General features: G+C 41.9%; 1 protein-coding gene across 1 annotated transcript; it reads right to left on the bottom strand.

Annotated features, from left to right (window-relative positions):
• Positions 1-2,488: 2,488 nt before the first annotated feature.
• Positions 2,489-23,534, bottom strand: WHAMM (WASP homolog associated with actin, golgi membranes and microtubules). The gene is made up of 10 exons (XM_084641468.1): positions 22,775-23,534; positions 18,087-18,260; positions 16,537-16,687; positions 15,739-15,908; positions 13,374-13,539; positions 12,160-12,347; positions 10,179-10,265; positions 9,993-10,088; positions 7,259-7,712; positions 2,489-4,461 (listed from the first exon to the last, which is right to left on the bottom strand). Exons 1-10 carry the CDS (start codon positions 23,372-23,374, stop codon positions 4,166-4,168), a joined length of 2,382 nt encoding a protein of 793 aa, XP_084497594.1. The 5' UTR covers positions 23,375-23,534; the 3' UTR covers positions 2,489-4,165.

The following is a 23,534-nucleotide window of genomic DNA, read 5'->3' as shown; positions in this document are numbered from 1 at the left end:
TAAGTTTCCCCCAAAATTTTGTTTTGGTGCATGTTTCGGCAAATAAACTGTGACTGGAAAACTTGGCCCAGCTCTAATATTGCATTACTGGTGTCAGATAAAGGTGGATATAAATGGTGGTGTTTCCAACGCAGCTGGTGGTGATAAATGGTTCAGAACATCTTGATCCTCATCTTGTACATCAGGAAGGTGCAAGGGCCTGCCTGACTCTGTGATTATGGCCTTCCAGGCTAGCTGTGTTCCACAGACTAACAGAGCTACCAACCAACCTCAAGAGTAAAACTTGTGTCAGCAGCCACTAGCTCTCTCTGTACATGCTAGTGAAGCTGGATCTCACTCCTGGAAGAGATCAAGAACCTCAGCACTTTTAGACAAAATTGCTAAGCCCATTTCTTCACTCTAGCCTTTTTGTAACACACACCACAGATACCATCTGCTTACTGGATGGGAGAGAGAGAAATATCTTACGTGCGCACTTCATAAATTTGAACAGTACTTAGCTATCATGGTAGCAGCCTAAATCAGCAGCAACTCCACTGACCCATCTAATGTTCCATTAGAGTTCTGTTGCCAATTCTACGGCTGCTTTTGTCTTTGATGTCAGTGGAATTATTCATGATTTACACTTGCATAACTCAGATCAGGATTTGGCCTGTAAAACTTAAACGCTGGGCTTTTGAACATGACACATTTTTATTTTAGACACAAACATCCTCACATGCCCACAAACTTCACAAACAAACAATGGAGCATTACTATAAATGTCAGCTATGGTCTTCCAGCTGTGCCCACTGTAAAAAAGTAACTGTTTTCTCTCTCACTCCCAGATTGGACTGTCCACTAAATGGAAACATAACCCCAAGCGGGCAGTGGATGCTTTGAGTGAGTTTTGGGTACTACATTCTATGACTTCAGCATGGAAGAGCTGGTACTACTGTTAACTGCAATTAGTTAATAAAGTCCATCTTTGTGATTCAAGGGGAAAAACTTTCAAAAGTGCCTAAAATTGACTTTGGCGCCTAAACCCCATTGAGTTTCAATAATACTTAGGTCATGTCTACACACACACACGTTGTACCAGTATAGTTATACTGCTAAATCCCACTAGTGTGGATGCAGTTATATCAGTATAAAAGTAATAATACAGGTATAGCTTCCTCTGTTTTCCATGAAGAACTACACTCAAAATAAAGGACAGTGCAATATTACAGATGCAAGTTCTAAAGCAACGCCAGACCCTAGAGTAGGACACAAGCTTAAGTGAGGCACCTCCCTTTATGTAAGTTTGTGCTTGCTATAACAAAGTGAAAGGGAGAAGGTATGACAAGAGGATATGACTGTTAACCATTGGCTGGAGTAACTTTCACAGTTGTTAGATTAATAAGAAAAGCAAAGGACCAGATCCCCAGCTACCTGCAAATCAGATAGCTGCATTGAAATCAAGTGGGGTTACATCCATTCACACCAGCTACATCTATGATCCAAAGTGTGTAAGTGACTTGTTTTGATAAAAGAACCTTTCCAGAGTGGGAGATTCTGTTGCTCCTAACAATGCCTCGGATATTCTTTGTTTAAAAACAACAAATTAAGCTGAAGCTGGTACCTTTTTGTCCGCCATAATAATACTGAAAAACAAATCAACTCATCTGCACAGATGTGGCATGCCAATATTTTCATCAGCTGGAGTCATTACCAGTTGCCTTTAGTAGTTCCCCCTCCACCAAGCTGTTGTTTGCTGCTTAGTATATATAGGCCTAGATTTCACAAAGCCGGCATCTCTTGTTGTCGCATGATGCCTCAACCCAGATTTAGAACCTTCTAGGGCATAATGGGATATAACTCAAATGCTTTTAACTTTATAAAAAAAAGGAGAAAGAATTTTATAAGCTGTTTTTCAAAAGCCACCTAGACTCTAAGAACTTTTTGAAAAATGCAAGAGATTTGTGAAAAGTCAAACTTCTTTAGCTTTCTCCCCCCTCAACATCCTTATTGAAGATCCCACTCCCCTCCTCTTCACCCCAATTGCAGTAGTTTTGCCTTGCTGAATCGTCAACAGCTTCCATTAACGTGGTGTCCTGTGGCTCTTGTTCAGAGCTACATCACCAGTCTCCATGGCAGAAGAACAAGGAGTTAAGGCTACCATCCTTCCGCATTTGCCACCAAATTACAATACAAAAATCTTTGAGAAAGCAAGGGCATTTAGCTGCCCTTATTGTGGCAGAGCACAATCATTGTAAGGTTGCCACTTACTACAAAAAAGGCAGTTGTCAAAAATTTTGAGGCACCAGGCTTAAAGCTTTGCATTGAAGGAAATAAGGAATCAGTAACTTACATGAAACTATCGGTAGTTTTAAAAATGAGGATAAACGATATCCCATCTGTAGTGTAAGGTTTTGCTTTTAATCAAAGTCCAGTAGAAGTCCCAAGAACAAAACTTGATTCATTTGTACGTATTATCATCAACCCAAGATAAAATAAGGTCTATAAATATAGTTTAGTTGTATTTTTTTAATAGTTGGGTTCCAGGCATAATGTAAATACTTGCCACTTATTATAAGGCTGTAACAACTACTATAAAATTATAAGCACAGATATAAAAAGTCTCATTTTCCCCACACAGAAGTGCAACAGCACCGTATTACACTTCCGGATCCCAGAAAACGCAGTACATAAAATATTTTGGCATCCTCTCCTATGCCAACAATTCACTATGATTGCTGGAGTATTAAAAACATTGTGCTTCAAAACACTTTAAGCATTAAAAAGAAACACAATCATGTACGTTTGAAAGCACATTATTTTCTTAGCTCATTGCTGAAACAAACTTTCAGTAATTTAATACAGTAGTGCTTATTTCAATATCCAACATTCCTCTTTGCAACCATGAGTAAGGCTACGTTTTAGTCACGGTATTTTTAGTAAAAGTCATGGACAGGTCATTGGCAGTAAACAAAAATTCACAGCCTGTTACCTGTCCATGACTTGTACTATATATCCCCGACTAAAACTTGGGTGCTGGAGGAGAGGGGCTGGCTCGGGTCCTGGAAGCAGCCGGCATGTCCCTGTGGCCCCTAGGTGGAAGCGCGGCCAGGGGAGCTTTGCACGCTGCCCCTGCCCTGAGTGCCTGCGCTGCAGCTCCCATTGGCCGGGAACCGCTGCCAATGGGAGCTGCAGGGACAGCGCCTATGGGCGGAAGGCAGTGCATGGAGCCACCTGGCCGTGCCTCTGCCTAGGAGCCCCCCCCCAAGAAAGCGCCACCCAGAGCCCTCACCCCTTCTGCACCCCAAACCCCTGCCTCAGCCGTGAGCCCCCTCCAAAAAACTCCTGCTGCTGTTGCTGGGGGAGGAGGGGCACCATGGCCCAAGACTGCCCCAGCTGGTGTGGCTGGTCCAGGGACCAGCCGAGCTGCCCAGGTGGTCCCCAGGCCAGCTGCACATGCCACTGCAGAAGTCACAGAGGTCCTGGAAATTCACAGAATCCATGATTCCGTGACAGACTCGCAGCCTTAACCATGAGTACTGAGTCCTTCCCTAGCGCAGGCCTTATAATGTCATGGTAAATTGTTATTTACTAATGAGTAGCAAAGCCCTTATTCACAAATGTTGAGAGTAATCTGTATTATGGACAATACAGAGTTCAAGGAAAACAGGCTCTGGAGATAACAATGTGAAGAATTTCGAACTGCTTTAAAATGATCTCTCTGGATTTGTTTTTGCCTTTTCAATGCCAGGATTTTTTTTTCTTTTTTGAGTCTGAAGTAGATTTTCTGTTAATTTTCATTATTAAAAAAAGTTTGCGGTCGCTTTTTTATTGACTATGCAGTAGTCAGCACCACAAAGTAATCTGGAGATTGTGTTCCTGGATTTAGCTCCCTGTAGCTACACTGAAGAACTCTCAGTCTGCCTGAGTGAGCTGGAATCTCTTGTTAAGACATGAGAATATATTTTAAACCTATGCTTTGCCTGTATCAACAAAAAATACTTAACCTCTGCAAAGAATCAACAGGACTGTTTAAAATAATATACAGGAGCTTTTGAACTATCATGGGATTAGTTCTCCTGTGCATGCGCACGCATTCATTTTTCCAAAGACAGAATGCAGCTTCTAAAGTGTGCAAACTGATGAAGACAACATTCCAGTCAATACATCTCTTGCTCTAAATCAGTTAACTGTCCCATTCTCCATTATTGTGATCACTATTTTCATCCTCTTCAGAGTCAGCAGACACTTTTTTAATTCTCTGGATGGCTGCCTTTATGCTTCTCTCCAGTTCATTGTCGGATCCTTTACTGATAGCTTTCTTGGAATCTTGATTCACTTTCCTTAGCTTAACTCCTTGCCGTATAGCAGAGAGGATGCTGTCTTTTATAGAGGCATCTGAAGGTGACAAACTGGGCTGTTCCACTTTACGAAGAAGAACTTCACCACGTTTTAAAGAAGCCAAAACTTCATCCATGGATCCTATGACAGATCAAATCAAATTATTATACTCAGAAGGACAAAAATAGCTAGCGTGGCGGATATGAAACCCTGTAAGACTGTTTACGTTATTTTCTTTTTTCTCTAGCAGAGATTTAAGGGGAAAGTACTGTCAGTTCTGGCATAGATTGTCCTGGGCTTCAACCATGTCACTCACAATATTTGGAATTGGGCAGCTAAAGCTCTTGAGTTGAGAATCTAGCCCCCTTCGTCAGTACACAAGCTCGTGTGCCGTGCCTGAGGAGAAATTATACACAACGGAAGACACATTTTTCATTACAGTTTTACGTCTACATGTTTTAAAAATAATATTGCTGAACACAAAAAAGCTATTCTGTACGAGAACCAATCTAGTTTCCCCCTGCTTGCTTTGATGCCTGCTGTAACTGCCAATTGTGTTTTTCCTCAAGGAAGATAAAAAAACAGATGAAGGTTACAGCATAAGGGCTCGATCCTCCTGCACTTGTGAAGGTCATGGGAGTACTGCCATTGACCCCAGTGGGAGCTGGATCAGGTTCTAAGCAAGCAGGGGGATCTTTTGTGTGTTAATTTTGAAAATAACTCAGATCTGAGTGAAAACATGGTTTAAATGCTGAGTGTTAGTTTCTGAACTTAAGGATCACATTGTGCAAGTTTCTGGCTACATGCTTCTCTCCTATTTTCTTAGTACTCTGGCATCAGCTCGTGTTTCTCTTCTTTTGTTGGACTTTTTGTTGATGACCTCAGACTCAATCAGCAAGGGGGAGGTCTCCTTTTCTAGCACTCAAGAGAGGCAGTCTCCATACATCAATAGGCCCAAGCCCTCTGCTGAGCTGCTCACAGTCGGGAGTACTTCTTCATGTGTACTACAATGAAGGCTGTGTGACTAATTCTTCACACACTGTACTGAGAATGTAATACAGTACTGAACTCTGTGCAGTCCTTTGGGACACTGAACTGCAGATGCCAGGTAAGGACTCAGCAAAAACTAATTTTACTTCATACACACCCTTCTAAGTCAAATTTAAACTAAGTCTGCTGATGAAGACACACTGCCTGATTAAAAAGGCCTTTTAGATTGATAATGTTAAGACAGGTGCTCATTTTACTGTTTAAACAAGATTAAACAACTTCTAAGCTACAACTTTTCTGAATTTTAATTTTTGAACGTATCAAAAATGTATAGTTTGAGTAGTTAAAGCTGGAAAACCCAAGGCTTTGTTTATGCAAAAATAATAGAGCATTATTAGCTGTGAATGATTTTAGCAAAGCAGTTCCTATAGAAAAAGATCAAAATTCTTCTCTTGCATGCAATTCTTGATGCCAATCACAGCCACATGCATGCATCTATGGGCAGCATTTATCCCATGACATTACTGACTGAAGTCTGGTCTATGGACCTGCAGCTAAGACAACTTTTCACAGCACCTTGGAAGAACTGAAGACACTGAACAGGCAGTCCTGCCTGTGGTGAACTGAGTGATTACAATGGTTGGACAGATGTATTGTGAATATTTTGAAAAAGGAAAGGTGTGCACCACATTTAAGGAATTGCTTCACTGGAAGTGCAGTGCAGCTCTGTAAAGCGTCATTGTAGAACTGCTGTCTTCCTACTTACATCTGTTCCCTGGGAGTACTCAAAATATCGTATCTACTTACTTTAGTTACAAAAATAAGCCTGTTCGCAAAAAGTGTCCAACACAGTTATGGGGGTTTGCTGAGTTATGTTCTCAGACATTGGTCAGAACTGTTAATTAAGTTCCAACAGCAAAAGTCAGCCTTTGGTTACACCTGTGCAACCCCATCAAGGAGGACAATGGTGTCACACAGAGCAGAACTTGATTGCAGGAACTTTTCCTGTGACCAATGAACGATCTAGAAAAACAGACAACTTGACTTTCAGACCCTGGGTGGAGTTTGTACAGAACCACTTACAGTAACTCTTACTTGGAAGCCAAGCAAATCTCAACTGGTCACACAAACATGGAACCCCATAAGCTCAGAGTTTGGGTAACATCAGAGTACAGTAAACATTCATATTGCATAAACAGTCAACATTAAAGTGCAGGATTACTGGGAATACAAAGCTGCCCAATGCTGCAGTCTGCCTGAGTGTGTCACGAATCTTAACACACACATGCCTTCTCCTAAGATTATGGCAAGAGCTTGTTTGGGAGAAAAGAGTTCTGCCCAACGTACGATGCTAAAAGTGCCACTGTAGATCCAGAACCACTCCCCAGAAGTCAATGGGAGTTTGGGTTCATATGAAAGGAAGAGCAGGTGGTGAATTTGGATCATTATATCTGAACTGCAGAACTGGCAATAAGAATTGTTTATATTAATTTTTAAAAGAAGCTGTTAATAGTTACACTTCTGGCATGCGAAGCAAGAGCGGAACTGTCATTTTAGCAGAGACTGAAGCCAACATCATTTTCAAGTAACCAGTGATCTTGGGAGCCCAACTTTTGACAGTGATTTCCAGAAAGCACTGAGCACCCATCCTCTGAAAGTCAGGTCCCTTTGAGATGCCTCAAAATCACTAGTCACTGCTGAAAATCTTGGCGTGGGTGGACAAGTGCAGGAGAAACGCATATATTGACAGCTGGTTCATTGAGAGGTCCATGGTAATGGCCCTTGTCTCTGGGAGCAGAGTTATTGAAGATTTTCCTAGCCCACAGCAGAGACAGTAGTTGTGGAGAACCTCTGCTTCCTGCAACAATACTCCTTACTTCAAAAGGCTGGGCGAGAGGTCAGAATGCCAAAGGAGGAGGAAAAGATCAGTCAGCATTAGTGTAGTTACCTGTACAATTATTTACAGATCTTTTGGATGAGTCATCTAGTCTCCGTGCTGCGGCACTCTCCATAGAGCCCTCCCTGTTGAGGGGAAGCAGCTGGTCTCTGGTTGTCACTGGTGTCTTTAAGGGCAGAGGCTGGCAGACCGGAAGTGGAGGAGGAGGAGGAGGCGGCAGTGGTGGAGGTGGTGGCAGAATCAGCCCCTCATTCTGCTTTTGTTGCTTTGGGTCACCGGCAGGAACAAAAATCTGGACAGGGATGTCTGCTGGGATATTCCCACATGCTGCTTTTAAACCTCTGGCTTGTGCTGGCCGAGTGCTTTTCAGCTGCTTTGGGGATGGGCGAGTTATTGATACAGGCTGAGGGGACAGCGCTGGAGTCGGACGGGAAATACCTTGCGGCTGCTTGGGGATGTGAGGCTGCGACAGAGATGTTTTTAGCACAAACTCAGCTGGACACTTCTGCAAAGAAAATGAGAAGTCAGGAGTTAACATCCCCATCGTACTGGTAAAAACAATGTATGCCGAGGAAAAGACTGCATGCAGGAGCCAATACCAGACACACAAGCCATGCAAGAGAAAAACCTTGTTTTTTTGATTTGTCACACTTTGGGATAAAGCAGGGAGGTGACTAAAGAACAAACATTGTTGCAATTGAGATGGGAAGCCTTGGGAGATGGGACCACACTCAGGGTGGGTCTGCTCACTTGACTTAATAATGTTGCATCCCTTTACAACTGAGGTTCTCAACCAGAGGTACATGTACCTCTGGGGGTACGCAGAGGTCTTCCAGGGAGTACTCAACTCATCTAGATATTTACCTAGTTTTACAACAGGCTACATAAAAGAACTAGCAAAGTCAGTATAAATTAAAATGTCATACAATGACTTGTTTATACTGCTCTATATACGATACACTGAAATAAGAAAAGGAGTACTTGTGGCACCTTAGAGACTAACTTCACGAAACCTTATGCTCAAATAAATTTGTTAGTCTCTAAGGTGCCACAAGTACTCCCTTTCTTTTTGCGGATACAGACTAACATGGCTGCTACTCTGAAACCTATACACTGAAATGTAAGTACAATATTTACATTCCAATTAATTTATTTTATAATTGTATGGTAAAAATGAGACTGTCAGCAATTTTTCAGTAATAGCGTGCTGACACACCTTTGTATTTTTATATCTGATTGCGTAAACAAGTAGTTTTTAAGTGAGGTGTATCTTGGGGGTACGCAAGACAAATCAGATTCCTGAAAGGGGCACAGCAGTCTGGAGAGGTTGAGAGCCACTGCTTTACAACACTAGTGCTTGTCACAGGTTCTCTGGCCCTTCTCTCTCAACCTGGTGCTAACTTATACAAGTGGACTAAAATAACCACTTTGATAGCAAAAATCCTTGCTATGGAAACTAATGTGGGTGTCACAAACAAGAGGTTTTGTCTTTCCTGTAAAAATAAGCAGACGTGTTTACAGTTTTAAAAGGAGTGAGATTTAAATTAGATACCGAGCCTGATTTCCAGCCTAGCCTCCCACAAGTGGGGGAAAGGAGTATGTTCCACGTATTCTAATTAAACAAAATGGGGAAGACTATCTTCTCTTTGCTAGGTTTTACATAACCATAGGCAAACTACTTAAAAGGGTAACAATGTGAGATGGTTCCATCTGGAGGGTGAGAAGATGAGATTTCAGGTTCTTACAAGAAAGGAAAACTCTAATGATTAGCTTTCTTAAGTAAAAACAAAACAAAAAACTCAACAAAGTGAGATGTACCTTAATTCACGCTTAACTGCAAGAATGTGTGTGCATACATATATATGTATATGTTTTATTCTTCACCTAACTCAGCAAATGGATCATGATGGATTAATTCTTAATGATTTCACTCAGTATTCAATGGTCAGAAATGCTAAAGACCATCCACTACTATCCTACACACATGTTCTTCTCTCAGATTGTCCATTTAAACACTGAGAGCCAGGGGTTTAGAAGTCCTTAACTTACAACTCAGTAAACAGTTTACTGTACTTCTGCATACTAGTCACTGAACAGAATAGAGGTATAGGTAATAGCAAACATTTATAGCTTCAGACGTGTCCTATGTCAATTGTGGTTACCATCACAAGATACGCAAGACATTTTAGTCCAGATTTTCAAACTCACATGCCCACTTTTGTGTGCCCAGTGCATACACACAAATCAGGCTTATGTGTGCACCAGAACATGAAAACCAAATATTGAGATACATGTGCCACATTTCTTCTTAACACCTGAATTCTCCACAACTGTATCAACTTTACTGTCTTCACTAAGGGTCAGGTCTCCACTCCATCTGCCAAGTGCCCATTGGCATGTATGGGAATGACACATGCCTCCTGAGAGCAGCTTAACCCTCCCTATAAGGCTATTTCTTAAGCAAAGATGCAGATAAGTGATTGTGGAGGTTTTCTTAGGGGGTAGGAGGAAGAAAGGAAAAGCTGTTGCCTTAAATTCTGTTCATAGTGAGCAAAAGCCACTGCAATACTATTCTTACCCTCTCCGGGGTAAAGTACGAGAGTCCACAATAGTGTTACAAAAGTGGCTCAATGATATTTAAAGAATGTTGTAAAGGTCTAGTGACTAAACTATATTTAAGAGGAAGGACTCTTTCCCTCCCCTGTCCACTCACATTAACTTACATGGCGTCTTCATAGTCATACATCTCTTTTTAACATGTTAGTACATTATTTACGGTACTTGCCTCTTTGAATGTTTTTAGCCTCTCCAGTGTTTTCTGGCGTTCCTGGCTTATCCAAGCTTTTTTCTTTTTCTCTTCCTCTTTCATCTTGTCTCTTTTCTGCATTTAAAGACAAGCAAGTAAACAGGTATGCATGCAAATGTGCAGCTACACAGTCTCTGCAAGAAATGTTCCTTTTTTTGTACTCACTAGCTGGATGCTGTGATGCTGATGGAAGCGTTTTGTGTTTTCTTGTGCCTGCTGTAGTCTAAACCGGTGGCTCTCTTCGCACTGATCCTGGTGGAACAGCATAACGCAGGCAAACCTTAGTTAGTTCACTTAAGAAGTGCGTGTGTGAAATCTGTGCTACCAGAGGAGTTGAAAGGTCCATTACATAGGGCCTTGCCTTGTCCTGCCATGTAGGAGTCCCAAGTTCAGCAGACAATGCATCAGGCCCTAAGAATGGAAGTCTGTAGGAATCTTTGCACTGACTTCAGTGGAGTTTGGATCAGGGTCTTAGTCTTTCACTGCCCTGAGCTGGCAGACTGGGCTAAGGAATGCTACAGAGGAAGCATGTTCAGCCTTTCATGGGAGGGGGGCATCTTACATTGCTTCTCTCCCCTGCAATCCATTCAAAAACAGCACTGATGAGCGCTGAAGAAACTGTATCCACCTGGCCTCAGCCAGAGGGATGGCGGAGATGTGAGGGAGGAGACACACGGAATGAATCGGGATTATAAGTTACATGGAAACTCCCTCTATTTCCCTCCACTTGACACCCCGCCTCGCAACATTTCTTATATATAAAATTACAGATGAATCATGCACATATAGCACGGGGAACGTTTAACAGTACAATACTCTTCAACAGGAACAGGTCAGAGAAGACACAGGCTCATTATATTCTGCCCGATTCACCATTCAGTCATTTATTTGTCACTGTCCACATGGAGGATTTTATCCATGCGGTCGGTTAGGCATTCACAAATCAGCTGGGGTTTGGCCTCAATGTTAAACAACAGAAAGAGAGCAATTAAGTGAATGAAAACAGAAGCAAAATATGTTCTTTGCCAAGGAAGTGGTCACAAGAGATGCTGTTTTCCAGACGTATCTCTAATGAGATTCTTCTAGCTCTTCTTTAAAAGAGAACTAGATAAATTCATGGAGGTTAAGTCCATTAATGACTATTAGCCAGGATGGGTAAGGAATGGTGTCCCTAGCCTCTGTTTGTCAGAGAGTGGAGATGGATGGCAGGAGAGAGATCACTTGATCATTACCTGTTAGGTTCGCTCCCTCTGGGGCACCTGGCACTAGCCACTGTCGGCAGACAGGATACTGGGCTGGATGGACCTTTGGTCTGACCCAGTATGGCCATTCTTATGGCTCAGTCTAGAGGGGGATAGGAAGCTGGACAGATAGGACAAACTCTGTTTTCTGAATTTAGTTCAGTATGGTTACATGGGTGTAAACGAACCAAATGCATCCCAGCAAGCTTTGAGGGCTGTGAGGGCCAATTGTGACCTCATTGTCTTTCCACTGTGCTGCTCTCACTGCAACTAACACAAATACGAAACAGTGAGTGAACAAAAAACCCACCGAAATGAAAAGGCTGGACAGATTTGCAGCAGCAACTCCCTTCCGAATGACCATCGCCCTCAAAGCTAAAGAAGGAACCACGGCACTGCATTTGTTGTTTGTACCTGCAGTCTTGACAGTCTGGGCCAGATTCTCTCCTGCCCTTTGGCTGCTTTCTGCCATACTGCCAGGGAACAAGCAGCCTAAACCTGGCATAGCCAGCCAAGGGAGGATTCTCCCCCATGTAGGTGGATCCTCTGGTGACACAGAGACAGTGTTACTGCTCTTAGCCCATACTCCTTCCATCGTCTGGCAAGGGCTCTGGCCGGGACTTCACTGCACTCTAGTAACTTCAGGTGTCTATCAACCCGTTGGGGTCATCAGCAGCCAGTGTAAGTTAGAGCAACTCTAACGTATCATGGGAGACTGTCCCAGGATCAGTGGAGCATGAAGCGGTCTCAAACCCCTGCCTCCTGACGAGACCCAGTACCTAGTCACATACTGTCCTGTATACTCCTCCTCCCAAAGCTTCCCTCATTGTTTTCCATCTATTCCTCAGCAAGCAGGACTTGTGGCATGAACTAAAGAAACTGCACAGCTCCAGGAGCACATTTACTTTTTTGTTCCTGAGGTAGGCTCGTCTCGCACAGATAGTCCCACGTTTAGCCTCCAGCCGCTGAGTCTTCAGCCTCAGCTTAGAGATTTCTGATGAGCAAGCACAATGTTGTCCCCCTGTCTGCTCAATGACCTGGAGCTCCTCAGGATTTTCACAGGTATCATAGTAAACAACTTCATCCTGTTTCTCTAGAAAGGCAGTCAGCATTTAAAAAAAGAAAAGAGAACTCCAGAGTTCCTTAAATGTTTAAATACTTCGAGAGCTAATGACACCTTAAAAGCCATTGTAAAAGACAAGTAGTAATTTGTTAGACAGAACAATTTTAAACAAAGCGGAGTACTCTTACATATATTCAGCTTGATCCTGCAAACACTTAATGCACACATGTCACTTGACTCCCATGAGTAAAGCTACTCGTGTTTGCAGGATCAAGCTTATGCTCCCACTCTTGCCATCACTTGGTTTCCTATTTAAAATGTCTTCTTTTTTAGGATAACGTGTAAAACTTTTCATTCACTGATTGGAGTCTCGTGGCAAACTAACAAGTGTCATGAGACAAAACATTAAGCAGTTGATTCTACTACTAAACAACAATGGACAACATTATTTCACCTGATGCTGTACTTACAAATAATGGAGAATACTTACATGGATTGGTATGAACATGAGAAATGTCTAACACGGTGTGTCAAACATATACAGTAGTTTACAAAAACAACAAGAATGCATCAGTACTTGAGAAGTATCAAATTATTATCACTTCTTTTTGGTTTTAATATTTTGTGTTTTGCAGATTTACTGTAATTCAGCTGCAGTTCGACACTTTCAATATTAGGACCCAATTGTTAATGGGTTTCCTTAATTTTGTCAGTCTGTACGCACAAAACAGGTAATTGTAGGACCAGAGACACACATGCACATACAGTTACTTGTTTTATACATGCAAAACAGATGCGCACACACAACACAGAGGCAGTTAAGACGGTAAGTTGTCAATGTGGGCCCTTAATGTCTATTTATCAAAAAGTGTTACCAAATTTGCTTATTAAGGCAACAAATCAAAAGTTGCTTCAGCACCAAGAAAATCCAGTAATGCTCCCTTGGAATCAAGAGCCAAGTAAGGGTGATCTGTTATTTTTTAATAGGATGTGTGCACCTCTGTGTTAGAACGTTTGGCTTTCTGCTTTTCTTTAAACCATGATTTTCTTTCTTACCTTTTATCTGTCTCCTTAAAGTGTCCAGCTGTGTAATAAGCAGCATTTCTTCATGTTTAAGTATCTCAAATTGTACATCATACAATTCCAGTTGGGTTTCATAATACTCTATTTCCAGCTTCTCTACTAGAGCTATATTCTCCTCTTGTTCATCAAGGTTTTCCATCTGTATGTTTCCGAACAAGAGAAAAAAAACAAAGAATCAGGGAGAGAATACACACAGACACACTCCAAGGTTAGCTTTATACGCTAACATGCAGATGAAAACAGCAGGAGTAAAAACAACAGACTGACTACTTAGTCATTTCAACTGAGAACAGATGGTTGATTCTAAAGGTGGCCAGCAAAAGGGAGACATGAGACATAGCTCTGGGCCCTTTTTTTGTCACTTATTTATGAATGAATGAAGACCAACTGAAAGAACTGTGTGCAATGTATAAATAAACTATAGCTGAAAGCCTGTGCTGTTGCATGGGTGGAATTTGTCAAGTCGTGTGTAAAAAAGAGTTGAAAATGGCTGAGAACTTAAAAATTGGACAGTAACAAACCACAAATCCCAGTGGTGATTAAATCTGGTATACTCTGAACTAAAAGAACTCTCAGCCATGCTTGTAGCTGTTTCATTGCTTCTCACTGACTGACTCAACAGACATTTTAGGTTTCAGAGAGACACAGTGACAATCCTGGAATCTTATTATATAGATAAAAAAATCCCACCAACCTAAACAGGTTTTTTTCCAGCTTGTTTTTTCTCCTTTAGTAATTAAAATCTTCCCAGGACAACTCTCTATGGCAACTGGAGAGCTAGAGAAATGATGACATCACAAGTTCCAAGAGACTGAATGATGAGCAATTAAGGTATGTTTAGTTGGACTGTTCATCACTTTTTGTATATGTTTTGTTTTTGTTAACACTTCTTTAACTCCAATGCCTACTAAACACAGCTGCTTTGTGTGTAGATCTAAGGGACATGACTGGGCACAGTCATCACGTGCAAAAATTCTGACCACAATGACATGTGCTTAGCTACCAGAGCGATGGGCACAACAAATGCTTTAGACAGAGATGGTTGGTTTTCTGAAGCAGAAACTGAAAGAGGTAAAATAGAATCTCATTAACCAGGAGTTCCTGTTAACCATTCATTTAAAGAAAAAAATCTCTTAGGGCCTCATGCAAAATGTATCAAAGTCAAGGTGAGTCTTTTGATCGGGTCCTTAAAAAGCAAAGCTTTGAATTTTAAAGGTCTGTACATGACCTCCAGTCACAAGGGCCTGTATCACATTGCTTGCTTGGACATGCATGTGCAGCATTTGATTTTACAAGACAGAATCAAGATCAAGGACTGAAACCCAAAGCCTGTGTTATTTCAAAACGAAATACAACAAAAATGGCCAAACAAGTGCTGTGAATCAGTGCTCCACACACTGATCAGAGATAATACAATAGTAGTTAATTATTTCCAGTGGTCTATTGTGGATTTTACTGATGAAAAGCTCTGCCCAATAAAAATACCACCCGGTATGCATGACTCTGCATCACAAATATTTTTTTAAATTAATAGAATATTGTGCCATTCATAAATTTCCCCCCCTCTCTAATAAGGCTAACAACAGTTCTCCACTATGCAGAAATCTATTATAAAGGACCTTTTATAAAACACAAATGCATTGGTCTTAAGAACAACTGGAGACAGTGTAGTATATTACACTTGGAAAATAAAAAAAAGTCGGAGAACTGTAGTAGTTAGAGACAGTATCATTTTGAATTTTTATATTAGTAAAGGCACAAAATTTTCCATTTCTGATGCAGTGCTATTAATATATCGTGAATTATTATAAGTTATTCCTCTCTGAAAATACCTCACTTCTCAATCTTAACATTGAAAAGTGAAAGTTCTTTTAAAAAGGTAAAAACAACACTTTAATTTGTAACTTTCTTCTAAGCACGCCTCTTCCCACATCCCATGCACACTTGGTGGGGGAGTAGTAATTAAAACAAAAAAACAAAACAAAAAAACCAGGAGGAAGTGTGCATTTCTCCACAATTTCAAAACAAGAAGTTTTGAAAATAAAAAAAGGGGGAGGTGAGCCTTTTTTGTTTCAATTTAAAACAACAACGACTAAAAATTTGTCAAATAAGTTGGGGGGAGAGGAAGGCGGAGGTTCCCCACACAAAATTGTTTGAGGCAACAATGGTTGGTTTGGTATTTTTAAACAGTTCTACCATTCAGCACAGCACTCCACCACTCTGTGGAAATTGGCCTTTTGACCCTAAACATCTGCCACTGATTACAATGGGCTTTGGATGAGGTCCTTACATTGGAGTAACAGAAAAGAATTCAAGTCACTCTTTGCTAGGGTCTTACATTTTTCCGGATGTCAGCTCTCTTGTGATTCAGGCACAGTTCTCTCGCTCTCATGTGCTGAAGAGTCTCTTTTGCTAACATATACTTCAGGTGTTCTAGTCTTGGAGAAGCAGACGCCCAGGTGGCTTGGCCAAATCTCTTCTGATCTTGTTCCATCTGTTTGTGCATTGCTGCCAGATTAAAGGGTTGCAACAAAGCATCATAAATGCTGTGGCACTAACAACTTTCTTCAGGTCTTCAGTGGAGCGCATGAACTCTGCATGGTATTCAATATTTTGAGGGAATTACTTATGAATTGACTGTGCTATTTTGAATTTATAGGACTAGAAAAGCTGAAATCATTGTATTATAAATAAAGGTCTAACGTTTTGGTCACAAGTTCCACCATGCACATGATTAAATACAGCATTAAAAAAACCTCTGATTTAATTAACAGGATGAAATCCTTAATACTCTGCACCGAAAAAAATTAGAGTAAATATTTGTAAGAGGTGTTGTTTGTTGAGAAGCTTGTCAGCTGTAAATCTCAGGCCCGGCCGACAAACAAACTTGCACTGCTTTAACCAGTGGTGAGGTTTAAACCAATTTAGTCAAACTGGTGCAAGTTGTCATGCAGACACTTTTATTACTTATGCTGGAGACTGGCTCTTGCTGGCTCCAAGATGTGCAGCTGGGAGGGACTGCAAAGTGGTTCAAGGGTGTTCTCTTCCTATCTGCTGTCTTGTACTGAACACAGCTCAGTCACACTAGGGCATATGTGCCTTAAAGACAACTCTTCAGTAAGTTCTCCCTCATTACCTGCCAGTGCCATTACAGTTTCTTTGAAGTAGCTCACAGTGATGTCCTGAATGGAACACACCGCTTCTTCAGCTTGCTCGGTCCAGTCTTCAGCTTCTTTTTGCAAGGCTTCTATTCTTTTAGGGCCCAGCCTATCAATCTGTAAGGATTTCTACAAAGAGAGGTTATTCTTCAACCAAATGTCAATCATGACAGTGTTGTAACTCAGCCTGTACAATACAGTGGAAATTGTGCAAAGGCAGGCCATGACGGTTGTCATGACCTCTACGTCTACTGTAGTGAAGTGAGTCACTACTCATTAATCGAAGCTACCCTATTTTTTGTTCTCATTGCCAAAGAGCCACCTTTGTTCTATAACAATGGCTTGTGCATTGCTAGTTAGAAAAACATTGGATTCATTTATTTCTTAATGTTCACCTTCATCTTAAAAAAAAAGTTACTTCTGTCTGAAAATGTTTATCTGTGACCAAGAATAACTCAAATATATTCTGTTCTATTTCAGTTACAGTGATATTTTCTATTTTCTCCTCACGTGTTTACTTCATGCATTTGACAGCGCTTTGCACTCTTATCTGTTTGTGAGGATCTTTCACACAGCAACAGGGTACACAGAAAGATTTAAGAAGCAGGAAAGTGCATTTGTAAAATCCATAAAAATTGGCAGGGGAAAAGTGTGAGTGTAGAACCTGAAAATACTTTAAAAACAATTGAAATCTAGTCTAATATTCCATTTAAGATTTTAACATAAACAGAACAATTTTTTTTTTTCCAGAGTTTGGTCCGTGAACTGCAGTCTTCACTTATCTCACCATAAATAAAGCAGCACATTGGAAACTGCAACACCTTGTGCATTGATCTTAGACTTTCAATTTGCAGGCCCAATATGATGAATTAATCATGATGTTATAGCCTTAACTCAGCATTACTTTGCTCCTGTTAGTTCCACCTAAGACATTATTTTAACATTTCTTTAACAGTGTATTAAAATGCAAAATCAAAGCAATGCACGATTGCCTTCCTTCAAAGTATAATACAATTTCAGGACACATCTGATACAAAAACACAAAATACTAACATTAGTTGGAATTTTCAAAAGTGAATAAAGAGCACAAGTCCTTCTGAAAATTAATACAACTGGTGTTCTTTTGTCGCTGAAGTCCCTGTAAACTCAGAATACCAGGAAAAATGCCACAGAGCTGAAGGTTTTTTTGCTTTAAAAAAAAACAAACAAACAAAAAAACCCCCGCCACCACACCCACAGTGGAGGAAACTAAACAGAGCATTAAGTTAAAGCTGGCGGAAGCCAGTGGATGAGATGCTATTCAAGCCTTTAGCACATGGATCTTATACAGGCTACTGACAACAACAAGTCAGCTTTAACTTTGAATTTTTCAGGTTTTTATCACATTACTCACAAGTTGATGAACTTGGGAATAAAGCCAATGAATATAAATCTTGGACATACTTGAGTAATTCATAGCCTAAATTGCACTGGGGCAGATGGAGTATATCACATGCCAGGAAGTTTGATCTCTTAAAGGAAAACCTACCAGGATTTCCAGTCTGTATAATGTTGCCAGTTCTCGCATATCTCTAAATGGCTGCAGTAAATATTGGTAGAATTGTGTTGCCATGGTAACTAATTCCTGATAAGCTTCATCTTCTTCTTCATAAACCTTCATTAAAGCCACCATTGTGTCAGCATTTTTATGCTTCTGTAGAACCTAATGGATAAAAGGTTTGTAAGTTAGCATTAGCCACAGTACATGCACATTTATCGGGAGAATGGACAGAAGGAGCACCACTGCTATACCTCAGAGCCTGCATTTTGTCTGTCTGTGTGTGTGTATTGTCACCATTGACACACGTGAGTGGAAAGAATGTGTCACTTATCATTAGATGAAATAGTCAAAAATTCCACTTACAAGAGATGTACTCAAGGCATTCAGCAATTACATCCAGCAGGAAATATCACCAAGGACAAACTCGTAAGGGCACTAATTGCTGAACGTTACATTAGAAGAATAACTATACAATGGTGCCTAGGACATTTTACTTTTTATTGTAAAAAAATTCTAAATTTTCACAGATGATTTTGTCATTGCCTATTATAAATATGGATGGCTTGCACAGTAAGTAGATGAGACACCATGTACACAAAGGACAAATAAGGGATATCTTCCCCTCCTCCCTCAAGACTACTAAACTCCTACTAACAAGAAGTGGATTTTGTATCCAGAGATCTGACTCCAGACACAAAGATACAAACTTTCATTTAAAAATACAGGCTTTTATTCCCGATAACTTCTGGAGCATATTATAGTTATGTTCCTAAAGCTGCAGTATCAGAATGGCATGTATGAACCTTTAACTTAATCTTAACTATGCCAATAATATGTATTTTGATTTTTAATTCTTTTAGGGAGGGACTTCCTCCTCCTACATGTCTGTAATGTGCAGCCCAGTCTCATTTAAGGCCTTTAAGTGCTACTGAAAATTTAATAGAATGCCAATAGATCACTGCATATTAGTCACTATTCACAAAATAGAAACAAAATCATGACATTTGCATGACACAATGTAACCCCCATTTATTTTTCTTATTTCAGGATGCTTGGGCAAAAGACCACCGAAGTTTTTGACAGTTGTGCGTGTTGCAAGAGAGAACCTGACAACAGCCCAGTCTGCGTGCCAATTAAACTAAGACCGGCTCCACAGGGAACCATCATCCTTACCTAGAAGGATGCTGGTTGTGATACCAAGCCTCAAAGTGTGGAAAGGAGGAAAAAAGAGGAGATACTCAGGAATGTGACAGGGAAATGAAGTCTTCTATGCAGGGAGGAAAAATAAATGGAAAATGTGGACCTGATCACGTTACTATTGAAAAAGGTGAAAATCCTCACTCTGTTCTGGCTACTTTATTCTGGGTAAAAGGGGTGGAGAGCCCTAAAAGCCCCAGTTTCAGACAGGAAATAATTGCCCCAATGCACACCTCACATGTCCTGACACAGGAGGGGCATGTTAGGGGCAAGGCCACACAGTACTGCTGAGATTCCAGACAGTGTTGGAGATCATAGGGCTGCCCCACAAGGCCGCTGTAACTAAGACAGATTCCCCACAAGTAACTTTTGGCAATTTAATTATCTGTTTTTTCCGTTGTCCTAGCCAAGTGTACAACAAAGTTGGAATGAAAGCACAGTGGTTACCTTCATTTCTGATTCTCACATACAATGTGGGGGAGATGGAGTTTCATGTCGCTGATGGTGAACATTTATAATTGGGAGGAAATAATCAGTGAATATTAAAGACTACTCATGAGAACATTTTAGTTCATCTTAAGTTTTGTAAAACCCTCCAGTTATAAGACCTAATTTTCTTTTAATAGAGTCTGGCTGACTGTTAGCTATAACGGTTCAGTTGGCATTGCTATAATTGCAGGAACTCCACTTTGGAACAAAAAATAGATGAAGTTTCTATATATTTCCATGTGTCTTTGCTGGGCCCATTGTACAGGGGAAAGGAAGGTATTACAGCTCCAACTGGCACAGCAGACAGAAGCAGGATATATTTACTCTTGCTTCTAGTTCCACCTACACTAGAACTACCACCATTAACGGGAAGACTTGGCTATAACACGAGAAGGATGCTCTTGCATTTAAGACAAGCCAGGAGAAGACAGTTTTATTGACGGCTCTGCTCCAGGGGTCCGCTGTTACCTGGGGGAAAGTAACAGAACCTCAATTTCCTTCCCTCTAAAATGCGTATAAACAACCCATCTCACAGTTGCATTAATTTGTGAGGCCACTAGAGACAACAGTGCTGTTTAAGGCATCCCCTGACATGGCTAAATTATTGTCTCAGATTGCAGTATAGGTGCAACTGAGCCATGGTTTCATCATGTTCCCAAAGCACGCTAAAGGCCTGCCAAAGTCCAAGGCTGTTGCATGGTTCAGAAACAGATTTATACAGTGTTTGCTCCAACTTAACAGAAAGACTCAACTGTGCTTTAATTGGGTCAGGAGGCAGATAGGTTGATTCTGGTGATCCAGTTACAGTCCTTTTTACTTATTAAAATGTAAACAGCATCTCCTGTGAGGAGAATGCACAAACATTCTTTATCATTCTGGAAAAATCTAAATTATTGTGTAAACAATGATGCACTAGGCTGTGTGAAAAATGAGGCCAAAAGCTCATTGTTTTAACCATCTAAAGAGTACAGTAATTGTCCTAAAACCCCCATATGTTATTGCTGTTAGGAAGTGGAATTTAGTTACTGCAAACACGGTTGTGTGGATGCAGCATAATTAGTCTTGAAAATTATTTTTAAAGGCTATTTTAAGAGTTATACCCCATCTGCATCTAGGTTACTAGGAACCATTTTTTAAAAAGTGATTTCTTAACACTGCTGAAAATATAAACATGACCCTAACATAATACATAATAAGGAACAGAGTTTCAATAATATTGCTTTGAAGTAGATAAGTATCTTTTTTTGTTGTTTTAATTGTCTGTTCATGAATCATAGTTGGCAGTTTTTCAGAAGGTGCTTTTATACGTATAGGAAGTAAGAACTTGTATCACCATTAGTTTGTGCACCAACTAGCCCAAAATCTCTCACTTAGGCATCCATAAATCAGGTATTTGGCACAGGCACAAGGCCACTTAGATACAAACTGCAAAATCTTCAGTTGCGTGCATGTACCAGTTGGTATTATACATAAATTAGATGTTCACAGACTTTTTGGGGAGGACGTAGTTTTAAGATTATGGGGCAATTAGTTCACAACATTATTTTGTGCTCTTATTTTTGGTAGACATTATTGTATGTTCTATAGGCACAGGTGGTGGATTTTCTTAGCTGAGGCATATTTTAAAAATATAAAACTTTGAGCATCTTGCACAATACTTATTATAGGACACTTGAAACTCATTTTCATTCCATATTCTTATAGATATGGCCTTTGGAATGACTGACAAATATTCAGAATACCTGAGCTTGGTGGCTTAGCTATTTCTGGATATAGAAGTGTTTACTCATGTAAACTCAAAGCTTAACGCTGGTCCAATATTCCACAGTGTCATATCCACATATTTGCATACTCTAAAACTTCGTTCTAGCATCAGACTAGATGACAGTATGGAAGAGGATGCATTACCGATTCAATGAGGAAGTCATCTACTAAAACAACGTATATATTGACTGACGAAGCACAGCCTAGGAAAATGGCATCTTCAGGAGGGTGTGATTGAATCAATAGTGCTACGGGATAGGAGTAAATTTACACTATGTCCAAATTTGAAGGGTTGGGATCCAACTGAAGCACCCCAAAAGAACTGAACAGTGTGGGTCTTTCATGGACATGTTAACTAACTAATCAAAAATACATGAATCTCCTTCAGTGGCTGCTCTTACAGTGACATCACACATTCATGCAGACATATAACATTCTCTTAAGAGCCCAAAAGGGCACATGAACAGGTTCTACTAGTGGTATTACTGATCCTTGCCTCATGCAGACAGCTACTGCATTTTAGTCTCCAGTGAAAGCCACCATGAGATGAGGTATAAGTGACCCGTCTGTATATCAACTTGTAAAGGCACATTGGGGATGAAAAGTGCTATGTAAAAAGAAGTAGAGCTCAGAGCCATGTAGTGCATTACGATATTGGTCTAGAGAGGTGTAAAATTATGTTCAAAATCAGGCTAAGCCCGCCAGGCACTGCTGAAGTCACTCAGTCCCTTTCAGGCCACATGGTTGTGTTTCATGGCTTTGGATAGTGATCAAGCAAAAGCCATTGAATTTCACATGTTCCCCACCCAAAAAACAACCAAAATGGCAGGTCTGGCTATTGGTCAGTTTTAGCCTGAAATCCAAACGAAAATGAACGTCAGACCAAAGGTCCATCTAGCCCCGAGTGCAAGTGGCTTGTACTAACCCTACCAAAACCACCACGTGTGGTGTGGCCCCTAGTCCCTCCAGCCCAAAGGCCGTACCATGGGGGGCCTGCTGGAGAGTCTGGGTTGCCCATGTGTTCAGGCTTCACCCACGCGCCTGTGACCAGGTGACCAATGGTAACTTCGGAGCTGGGAAAGTGCCACAGCCCCAAAGGCACGAGCCATACCAATGGCATGGAGAAATCCCCAGGCCTGCTTGGGCACCTACCCTGGGGGTCCCAGTGCCAGCCACTCAGGGTCCCATCACCCCCACCCCCAAACACCCCGCCCAGGAGTCTGTACCCTCCGCAGGGCCTCCTTGGCCCCAAGCAGGTGCCCCTTCAGGGCCTTCCTGCGGAACTCGTGCAGGTTCTCGAAGTACTCGGCCTCCTGCTGCTGGTCCTGGGCGAAGAGCGAGTCCAGCACCACCCTGCGGCCGCACAGCTCCAGCGCCCACCCCAGGTAGCGCTCCAGCCCGCGGCACAGCGCCTCCAGCTCGGCCTCCTCCAGCTCCGGCCCGCTGGGGAAGAGCAGCGTCCACAGGCTGCCGCTGCTCTGGCCGGGCAGCACTGGGGGCAGCTGGGGGAAGCAGGGCTCCAGCCGCTCGCTCAGCGCCGCCAGCTGCTGGTGCACGCCCAGCAGGGCCTGCGCCGAGAACAGGCCGGCCCAGCTCTGCTGCTGCTCGCGAGCCGGCGTCTCCTCGCCCCCTTCCCCGGCTGCCCGGCCGGCCGCCCCGCGCTGCTGCTCCTGCAGGGTGCGGTTGTGGCAGGTCACCGCGAACTTGCTCTCGACCTCGTTCCAGCCCACGAGGAAGCGCAGCTTGTGCGGCTCGGGCTCGGCGAACGCGTTCTCCCGGATGGCCACCCAGCCCTCCAGGCTGTCGGGCTGCGGCTCGGCCGCCATGGCCCAGCCCCGGGCAGGCGGCTCAGAGCCCGGCCAGGCTGCCAGAACCGCCGCCCGCGGGCTCCTCTCGCTGCCCCCGCCCGCGGGCCCCAACGTTCCGCCCCCTGCTACTTTGTATCACCCGGAGCGAAACAGAAAGTGACATTTCTTAAAGGGCAGC

This window comes from Lepidochelys olivacea (genome assembly GCF_965140295.1).
Source record: "Lepidochelys olivacea isolate rLepOli2 genome assembly, chromosome: 10".
NCBI classification, from domain to species: domain Eukaryota; kingdom Metazoa; phylum Chordata; order Testudines; family Cheloniidae; genus Lepidochelys; species Lepidochelys olivacea.
Note: the sequence above shows the minus strand (reverse complement) of the source record. Positions and strands in the feature narration are given on the sequence as shown.